This window comes from Sturnus vulgaris, chromosome 7, assembly GCF_052056855.1.
Source record: "Sturnus vulgaris isolate bStuVul1 chromosome 7, bStuVul1.hap1, whole genome shotgun sequence".
NCBI lineage: Eukaryota > Metazoa > Chordata > Aves > Passeriformes > Sturnidae > Sturnus > Sturnus vulgaris.
This window is the reverse complement of record NC_142249.1, coordinates 31866332-31876705: the sequence shown is the minus strand read 5'-3', so window position 1 is coordinate 31876705 and position 10374 is coordinate 31866332. Positions and strand designations below refer to the sequence as shown.

General features: G+C 42.8%; 1 protein-coding gene across 2 annotated transcripts in view; it reads left to right on the top strand.

Moving 5' to 3' along the window:
- The first annotated feature begins 6014 nt into the window (after positions 1-6014).
- MYLK (myosin light chain kinase) overlaps positions 6015-10374 on the top strand; it is a 196002-nt gene continuing 191642 nt past the window's right edge. Inside the window, exon 1 of one of the 2 annotated variants that reach the window (XM_088168285.1) lies at positions 6015-6222. Coding sequence is in view for 1 of the 2 variants with exons in the window: in XM_088168286.1 (XP_088024412.1) it covers positions 6060-6222 (163 nt within the window). In the remaining variant the exon portion in view is untranslated. The remainder of the gene's footprint in view (positions 6223-10374) is intronic. The other variant, XM_088168286.1, reaches the window with a different exon arrangement.

Here is a 10374-nt window from a genome sequence, read left to right as displayed (position 1 = left end):
AAATCCTGCATTCCCCTCCTGGAGGGGACCATTCCCCTCAATAAGTTGCATTTTTTCACCTGCTCTGCAATAGACGTCTGGCCATAAATCCAGAAGCCTGGGTATATCTGCAGTGTAACTGGGGTTGGCCTCCAAAATATAGATAGTGAACTACTTGTGTGAAACTCCTGCTGTGGGAGGTTGGAAATTCCAAATGTGCACTGGAGCATGGTCAGGTATGTGCTGCATTCACAGGTAACTATAATATCTTCTTGCATTTTTACTGTTTGTGTATTTGTTGATAATAGAATTTCCTGGCAAAAGCTTTTAATTACAAATGCTACATTACTCTCCCACAACTGTTGGAGTTATCTAATCTGAGCTTTGTCAAATAACAACCATTTTACTGCCATGAATTAGGAAAACTTCAAATATATCTCTCAACTTATCATGTTTACTTCTTGAGGGCAACCAATCCATGTTATATAACACTTGCCAGACATTGTTTCTATCACACTGTTCTTCACTTTCATTCCCAAGGGGTGGGGTATTTGCATTCTTTAGCTTTGAATTAAAAAAAAAAAAAAAAGAGACAGAGAACAATAAAATAACAAAACCGTGCATCTCTGTAATTATGCTGTAGCCATGTAGCCATGACCAGTGCTTCTTTCTTTAGGCTAGAAATTGAGATTAGAGACTGAAGGTTGTAATAAAAGTAAATTATACTCTGTAGCTGGCTTGGCTATGTATGCACAGCAATGGGCACTAACTCCAGACGTAATGGAAGCTCTCCACTGTAGATTATTGAGAAGAATATAGCTGTGCTTTGGTAGAAACAGTAATAGGAATATTTGCTGAAATTTCCCAGCCTCTGATTAATCTCAAACTCCCCCTGTCAATTTGAACTTAATTCTGCTGAAGTGAGAGTTTTTAGGGCAAAAAGCTGTGTCTTCCCCATGCACAGGCACTGTTCCCATTTCATGAAAAAGGACAAAGCTAACTGCACAGTGCAGAGTGGAAAGATTTTCCTTCGGTTGATTGTCTTTACAGTAAAACATAAGGTTTGAGTTGGATATTAGGAAAAGGTTCTTCACTCAGAGGGTGGTTGGGCACTGGAACTCCTTGGAGGCTCCCCAGGGCAGTGGTCACAGCACCAGCCAAGGAAATGTTTGGACAATGCTCTCAGGCTCATGGTGTGACTCTTGAGGTGTCCTGGGCAGGGCCAGGAGCTGGACTTTTAAGGCCTGTATGTCTCTTTCAGCTCAGGATGTTCTGTGATTCTCTGATTGATTTACAGGGTCAATCAAGCTTCAGTTGTATCTGTTTGTGTCCAACACAGAGTAACCACTCCCTTTATCAACTGCTTGACTTACATGAAAACCAATAGCACCCTGCTGATAGATTGCATTCAGAAAGTCAGAAGTAGTTACTGGTTTTGATGCTGTAGTTTATGAAAGTGGAAGTTCTCTGCCACCACCTGTGGCTTTAGAAAAATGAATATGCAGAATATTTGTAGTTAAACCAAATATTTAGTCTGCTGGTCTGAACAGTCTGTTAGTTTGAAACACAAGTTGTGCACTTTAGCTGCTATTCAAATCAATGAAATTGCTAGATTTTCCTTGTTTATTCACTAGCTTACGTTGTTCTAGCCTCTAAATACAAGATGATAAAACAGCTGCTGAGTTTCCAAATCTGAAATTTCCCCAGCAGCCAAATGCTTACAGCCCCGTTGCCTTTTCCCATCAAACATAGAAGTATAAAGGCTCAGATACCTGTACAAGTCACCAGATAGGCATAAACTACTGTGTGATCTTTTGCTGGCACATCTAATCCAGTTTTCTTTTTCCTGAGCTGAGTAAACTGATGCTGGCCTAAATGCTGTATGTCAATGTTAGTACTACATTGTGTCCGACCTCTTGGCTTCCTCCCTCCTTACATACTCAATCTCTATTTGCAGCATGCAGAAACTCACAGGCTTTTAATGCTTTCTATGCTCACAATCAGCAAAGACATAAGCAGGATGAGGATGATAATTTAGTCTGCCTGCAGATTTGGGAAGATATAGTGGTTCCCTTTTTAGAAGATTATCTTCTAATCTCAAGAGGCTAGAAGCTGCACTGCTTTTAAAATGAGTGCTTACATTCTGGAAAAAAAAAAACAAAACAAGCTCTTGTGTGAAAGAAAAGAAAGAATGGGCTCGGGGAAATAGGCAAATGTGTTCCTTTCCAATAAAGTTAATTCCTAAATATCTGGTTCTAGCAGTTTCCCTGCTTAATTAGGGGTCATATCAAGAACAAGCCCTAAATTAAGCAATTTCTGGAGCAGAAGTGTAAATGAGAAGGCAGCACATATCAAAATACAATTGTGTTTAGGTACCTCCTGAACTTTATCCTGAAAGGAGCCTAAAGGATTTTACAGAAAGATTGCCATTGAAAGAATGAATGGGGAAGAAAGCACAAGGCAAAAGGAGAGGTTATCTTTACTCCCTCAGTGCAGTGCTGCTCCTTGTTCTCCTAATCACCTGATAATCATCTGAATCCCGTAGTTCAGCTTCAGTAACTCACTTTTCCTACACTTCAGCTGGGTAACTTCATCCTCCACTCATTTCCTGTGCCCTGCCCTACAGAAGCTATATAGGTTCTCTGAGGGTTTTTCTGGTTACAGTCCGTGGCTTGTAAGCTACAAAAATCTAAATGTAGGTCAAGATGAGTTGAAATCTTTTAAACACAGCCAGCCGCTGTTTCCTAAACACGTCCCTGGAGCAGCTGCATGGAGGATGTTTACAATTAAAAAACAACCCTCAAGCAGCCAGGTCAGAATGCACAGGATTACTGAAGCCAGCAGCATTCATTAAATGTCATATCTGAACTTTCATTATCTTGAGCTTGATCAGACTTAAGATCAGCATCTAAAGAAGTGGAACTCTTGACTTCCAGCATCCTATAGGGCTCTTGGGACAAAGGCCCAGCTGGAAGATAAATGGTCCCAAAAGGACTCTGGGGATGAACTGTGACTGGACATCAAGTGTTATGTCATTCTGCTTTCTACTAGGATGAGAGATCCCTCCTTTTTTTTTTTTTTCTTTTTCCTTCTTGATCTGACTTGTGCAATTAAAAAATCCAACAAAACAAACTCAACAACAAAAAAGAAAATAGCAAAACAAAACAGGAAAAAAGATGAGCTCTGCTGAAAATGAGTCAATCCCTTAAAACCCAGCAGGGGCACCGTCTGCTCTCCTTATGGAGCTCAGTGGCTTTCATCACGATTCAAGTGTCTCCTACTCCTCCCTCTCAGCTGAAGGCAGATGTGGGTTCACTGGCAACACTGGCCTTGTTCTTTGTGAGTGTTTAAGGCCTAAGCAATCATTTTAAATTGAAAGCAGAGACAGCAATGCTATTACAAGATTGTCTAGAGCAGCGATTCCCAACTGGTAAGACATGAGAACATTTATAAGAAAAAGGTTTCATGAAGTCTAGGCTAGAAATCAGCACAGAAAAGCATAAGCATGATGCAGAGCAGCATGTTCTTAACAGCTAAAATATGTTGAGAAGAAAACTCTTTCCAAGAAGGTGTTGGCAGTACAGTCTTCAGTCAGACCATGGAGAGAGTCGAAGCAAGCTTGTCCCAGGTCCTGTATGGCACTTTGCTTTTCATGTACTTTCTGTATTCTAATGCAAAATAATCCATTATCTGTAGAAAACAAGTGTTCACACAACAAGCACTTTGCTTTTAACAGCTCATGTGCTGATGGGTGTGTAGCTGTGGAACTCTGTGTGCATCTGAAATCCACTATAGACAGTCATGCACATCAGCAAAGATCAGGGATGGATGTCCATTTGTTATGTACTAAAGAGAAGAACAATACAGACAATAGATTCTGGACAATGGATTTGGCAATCCAGAATTTGCCACAACCATGCACTGAGAATGAAAAAGCCCAGGAGTATCAGTCTGGCTGGATGTAACCAACAGGGAGAGAGGTTTAATGGAGCAAGTGAGGACTGAGGTACTCAGAATCTCTGACAATACAATTACTTTTCTTTAGGATTCCCTTTTCAGTCATTCTGGTTGAAATATAATGTAAGCAAATAAATAAATAAGTCTCTATTAACCTATTTTTAAAGTCCCAGAGCCTTTAAAACAGCAAAAGCATCTTATTCTCCTAAAAGTCAACCTAAAGGAATTAGGAAAAAGAAAACTAACACTGCCTCCTTCTGAAGAGTTAGCAGCAATTCCTTTGTACTGAACCTGAAAAAGTCAAAAGTGATGCTTATAACTTTTCATGGACTCATGCTGGCAATTGCTCTCATCCTTCACAGAAGCTCAGGTACCAGGAATGATGCACCAGGAAAAGGCAGCATCCTGCACTTGCCTCCATGCACAGCCTACTAGTCTGCAGGACACATGGACAATGGCAGAAAAATTCACCTCAGAATTAAAAAGGCAAACATTGAGGTCTCTGCAAATATAAAACTCTTGACATCACTGCAGCCAATAACAGCTTTGCTGTGACTTGCTTACCTTGGCTCAGTTTTTCTGAGTTGACGGCTGTTAAGATGAAACAGTGAGGGGAGAGAAAGAATTGTAGCCTGGGCTGTGGTTTACTCCATCACCCTTAAAGGTATCTTAGTGCCTGGTGAGGATGCAGGTTTTCTACAGCTTGTGCTTTCCTTTATCTGTAGCAGTTCAGAACCATGTATTAACATACCTAGCAGCAATCTGCAGCACAGAAGAACATAAGAGGACAGGAAAGAAAGACCTTATCCATGGAACCTGGGCTTTTTGTATGTCTATCCCCATGTATGTTTATGATCTGGCTATAAGTCCATTTCAAATAGGCAGCTGGATGAGTTTTTTAAATGCGTAAATGAAAAAAAAAAATGTCAGAGTAAAAAGGCTTTAAGTTCACAATGTATGCAATTATACTACCTTTCCTCTTCAGGGTCTCCAGCCACACATTATAAAACAGCAGTTCTAAGGTCTTATTGTTGAAGAGGATTCAATTTGTCCCCATCTCGCATTTGCTCTTCCTTCCACACTACTTTAGCACTTAACGCAATTAACTGTAAACCGTTTATTAAAATAAATCCCCTGCCCCAGATTTGGATGTCCCTAGGCAGATGTGTCAGAGCATGGCCCCTAGGCAGGGTGGGGAAGGCAGGGGCAGTCCTGAGCCCCCGAGCGCCTGAGAGAATGCCCTGTAGCTGGCATCGGGGCACTGCATGGCAGGGCTGCAGCTCCATACACACCCCTACACTCCCAGATGCACACCCCCGGGGCATCCTATCCCAGTCCCATGCAAACCTTCACATGCATCCTCTGTGCTCTCTCCTATATGTAAGTTCCTCTGGAACACACACACAGATCTCCCATATGTATTTCATTCACATCCCATGTGAGCCCATAAGCACACTCCTCTACATTTCCCATACATGCACCCCATAGATACAAGGTCTGTAACCCCCACATCCCCACAGCGCTCGGCACATATGGCACCCATGTGCATCCCTACACACTCCTCACACACCCCGCACCCAGATCTGGACACCCGCCATCCGCAGCCGCCCACAGGTGCTGGGCTGGGCTGACCGTGTCCCTCCCTTGGCTGGCCCTGGCACGCCTGGGGCTGTCCCTGGACCCCCGGCCGCTGCCGGGCCAGGCTCCCCCGGGAAGGAGTGAAGGGCAGCCGCGCCGACCGCAGGCGCTATCGCCGCTGGGCACCGCTTCCCCCGCGGGCTCCGCGCTTCCCCCGCTGCCGTCCCAGCCCAGCCCGGGCCAGCAGAGCCGAGCGGCAGGTGGGCTGCGGCCGGAGCCGCAGATCCGGGGCTGGGCAGAGCGGGGCGAGGCGGCTCCGGCAGCGCTGCCCGGAGCCTCGGGGCTCTCCCTGCCGGCTGCGCCCCGGGACCGCAGGGAAGCCCGTGGGCGGGCACGGGTGGGGGCACCGCGGCATCCTCCGCAGGGGGAGGTGAAGTAGGCGGAGAAGGAGGAGGAGAAGAAGGAGAAGAGGGAAACCTGCTTCTCCGGAGGGACGAGGCAGCGGCGCTGTAGCGAGCCAGCCCAGCGGAGCGGGCTGCGGGCACATGCCGGGCTTGGAGCACCGGAGCCGCGGGATTCCTGCGGGTGTCTCAGCCCAGCTCCCGTTCCTTCCCCGGCGAGAGCGTCAGCTGGGCTCCGGCAGGGAGGAGGACTCACCTACGGCTCCCCTCCCGGAGTGCATTAATCCCAGAGCAAGCAAACCTGGTAGTAAGTACTTGTCATTTTTATGTCTGATTTTTTACAGTTTTATTGTTCTCTGCTGGCAGGTAGCAAAGCATTTCTAAGATGAAGCATTTATAGGCTCAGCTGTAAGGATAATCTCTCTGACTCTCTCTTGGCCTCCTGAGTCTTTCAAATATAGAGGTGCATATGTGGAGGCACATGTAGCAGCATTCCTTCACTACACATCTACATCTTTAAGGTTTCAGACAAAATGTATGTGCTGGGATTTTTTTTCTTTTTAACTTCTGCTTTTCTCAAAGTAATTTGTATCATGTTGCACAACATGCTTCTAGTCTCAGAGAAGGATAAATCCGGGTGACACCACTTAAACATCCTGCATGAGGATGGGGGGAGGAGATGAGTGTTTAAAATCATTAACTTGGCAGAGGCGGGGAAATCACTTCTCTGCAGGCTGCCTTCACGCTATGGAGCAATATGCTTTTGGGGATTCTTTGCCTTTTAATCCTCTTTCCTGTATATGCACATCTGGACTCTGGCCTGGCACTGCTCCCTGCACTCAGGCTGGAAGGGAGTGGCATGGCAGACTAGCAGGGGCTGGAGACCAGAGATGAAAAGACAGAGGATCCTTCCCTTCTCTTGCACTTTAAAGATACTTTTTTGCCCTAGTCTTGTCTTCTGCAGAGTAAATCCACAGAAGTACTTCTCCCAGAGTCAGGAAGTATAATCAAAAGCGTTTTGAAGGCTGAATTATTCTCCCTACAAAGGGAATGGCTCAGAGGATAAGTGCAAATACCTGATTCCACACCCTTCATCTAAGGAGTTTCTAAGCATTTGGGGGGGTGGAGTTACATGACATGCAAAAGGTGTGTTCTCCACTAAAACTGTACAAAATTTATGGTACCTCTTTGTGGAGTGCTGGGAATGCTATTTCTGTCAGTGGAGCTGTAAGAGAAATAGTAATTTCTCTCTCATTTTAAATCCCTAAGAGAACTACTATCTTTCTCCCCCTACTTCCTGAACACATCTTTATTATATTTTATTCTGCTAATGACTTGCATTATTATTTGCAGAATATGATATGTGTCTTCCTGTGCAACTATGTATTTGCTGAGATGTTCTTGGAACCAGGTCCTAGGAGTGCATTTTAGCAGCCTTCTGTTTTTAAACCAAAATTATATTTACTAATAACTGAGTAGTTAATTTTCTTCTGGCACATATCCAGTATTTTCTGTTTCCTCAAGTGATACTATTCTTCTGTAGCTAGTCACTGTGTGCTCATGATAAGATGTTTTCATAAGACACTAATGTTACACCCATCCTTAGCCTTTTGCAAACAAATGCTACAGGGCAAGTGTTTTAACTCCAAAAAACTGGAGTGACACTGTTGGTTGTAGTAGGAGAATGTTTGTTACCAGAGGACCAGCTACTACAATGATAGGCAGGATGTCCTGGGCTGGTGTGTGACCTATTAATGGCATTTAACCTTTTTAGATGGACATGAGCATAAAGAAAATGCCTGGTTTAATAAACATTTTAGCTAGAATTTTATGCAAATGTGGGAGGCTCACACCAGTTAATATCACTGACCCTATTTTTATTGGTCTTGTAAGGAAGTCTTAAAAGGTCTTCTGCAAAGAAAGTTATAAATCAGATACTCTTGTTGCAAGCATGTGTCCATAGCTTTAGTTGCCCTGCTGCATAGTGCAAAGCAGAATGAAGGAAATAATTCAGTGAAGTTCTGTTGGTTTGCTTGTATAATGCTGCAAGGGAATTTATAAAGTCTGAAATAAGCTGGGATTACGTATTGCCATTGGCTTGGGTTAAATGTAAGAGACGCATAATTTTTCACCAATTTTTGGTCTGTTTTGTGTTCTCTATTCTCCCTGGCTCCTCCTTTATGTTCATTAGGACTTCCTCTGGGCGATGATCCGATTTTTACAGTCAATCAAAATCCATACCAATATCCTTACTCAGGCCAAATACACTGTACTTAGAAACACTATAAACCAAAAAGCTACAAATTACTTTCAGAGCCTTCCTAAAACAAAATGCAGATGTAAATAAAGTTCAGAACTGCTCCAAATGCTGTGCCTTAAAGCTGTGGATGTCTAAAATGTGCTCAGAAGCTCTATTTGAGAGCCATGTGAGGAGATGGCTGAAGTTTCTGCTTAGACTCTGGAGATCGGGAAGCCACAGCCTGTGGTTGTTGGACTCTTTTAGGTAGTTTGAATTCAGGTCTGAGCATGGGCTGGAAGTGATCCTGGTTTTCCAGACAGACTCATCTCCTTTCGTTCATAAACTTGTCAAGTACATAATAAAACATGCTGTGGTTGTTTGCTTTTGCTGTGTTTAGAGCTTTACTCAATAGCTTTTCCAAACTTTATTCTACAGGTATGAGTTAGGAGTAATGAAGGTAATTTTTTCTTCCCTTGGCTGATTAACACACTCGTCTCTCTTTGATGCTAAATTACTCTTTTTTTTTTTTTTTTTAACCTCCCATGGAAGGTTAGGTGATCCATATTCTCTTAGCTCTAGGAACACTTTGCTGCACCTGTTGCAGTAGACTTTTAAACTTTTTCTGTGGCATCCACTACACCAAACAGAATCTCAGCAGGCTTTGTACAGCTGCCTTCCTCCCACTGATGGGAATGCTTCCATGATGTACATTACAGCTACATATGTTGTTTGGATTTCAGCACTGGATACAGTGAAGATATGATTAATCTATAGTGCTGAAAAGGATTCATTAGTGAAGCCAGATGGTTACAGGTAGGAAGGACTCTGGAGTTTTTGTAAATTTAGCACAGCTTTAAATGTCCTCTATGTCGACTGGGTTTTACTAAAACCTGTCTTCTACAGTATGGGTTTTGCTGAAATCTGTGTCTTTTCTGAGCAATTGTACAGGGTCTATTGGGTGTGCTACAGCAAGGTCTGTCTCTAATAATGTTTTCATTAAGCCTCTCTACAGACAGAAGACTAAACTAATTGCCAGACTAACATGTCATTTGGCTCTGTGAACAAGCTACTGAACACTAACTTATGAATGGAAACTTAAAAGGCTCATTAGCAACCTGCTACATGAAAGAAATGCCAAAGTGAAATGAAAATACATTTACATTCCTGTTGTTGTTGCTATTAAAGCTGATAGAGAATTCCGGTTTAGTTTTCGTGGGAATCTTAACTAATTTCATAAACTTTTTTTGCTTCTGAACTTTCAGCAGCTGCTCCGTCTATAACAGCTAGGAATAACTTGTTCTGCTTTAGTAGGAATGAAAGGAGAATTGAGCTCTATAGAAATGAGGAGATTAGAGCTCCATGAGGCATATACCCATTTAATGCTGCTGGAAACCAAACTTGCTTGAATAATCTTAACTCTCACTTCTGGTGAGCAGAAATTCTAGAGGAAAAAGAAAAATTCCCTTAGTGACTTATTAACAAAGGCTTTTCAGGTTTGCTGGGATTTATCATGTGAGCCTAATCTACCTTTTGTTCATCCAGTTGGCAGGCTTTAAGATTTAAAAGGGTCTGCAGAAACTCCTCCCACAAACTCCTTATTTAATTAAAGAGGCTTGGTGCATTATTTACTTTTAAGTCTTCCATTTATGTGGGAACAATGAGTTGGGGTTAACATATTGTAAAATATTTGTGAATGCTGATTATAAGCAAGGAAAAGAAACAAACTTTAGCTAAGCCTTCATATTCACACTGACCTATATGGGTTCAGTGAGAATGACTGAAAGTGAGGCCAGTCATACATAAATACTAAAGTATAAATTACAGGTGTGTAACTCTAAAACAAATTTCTCTGCCTCTGTAGGTGATTTAAAGGGCCTGGAGGAGAGATGATCTAATTTGCTTCTCTGAGAGTCATTGGATATGCAGATCAGGCTTTGCACATACCAGTAATTTTTGTATTTTGCTTTGGTAGTTCATCAAAGACAGATTGGTAACTGTAGTTCTCTCACTAGTTCCCCCAGTTTCTTCTCCTCCCCCACTCCATTCATCCCTGTAGCTGTGAGCATCAAGTTGCAGATGAAACGACTTCTGAGAGAGCAATGGGATGCAGCTCTTGCCAAAGGCAATTAAGTTCTTAGGATTACAGTGTGCTTTACAAAGTGTGTTCTTGCTGAATCCCTTTCCTCTTCTGTTTGCTGGCACTAAGCAGTTTCTTGGCAC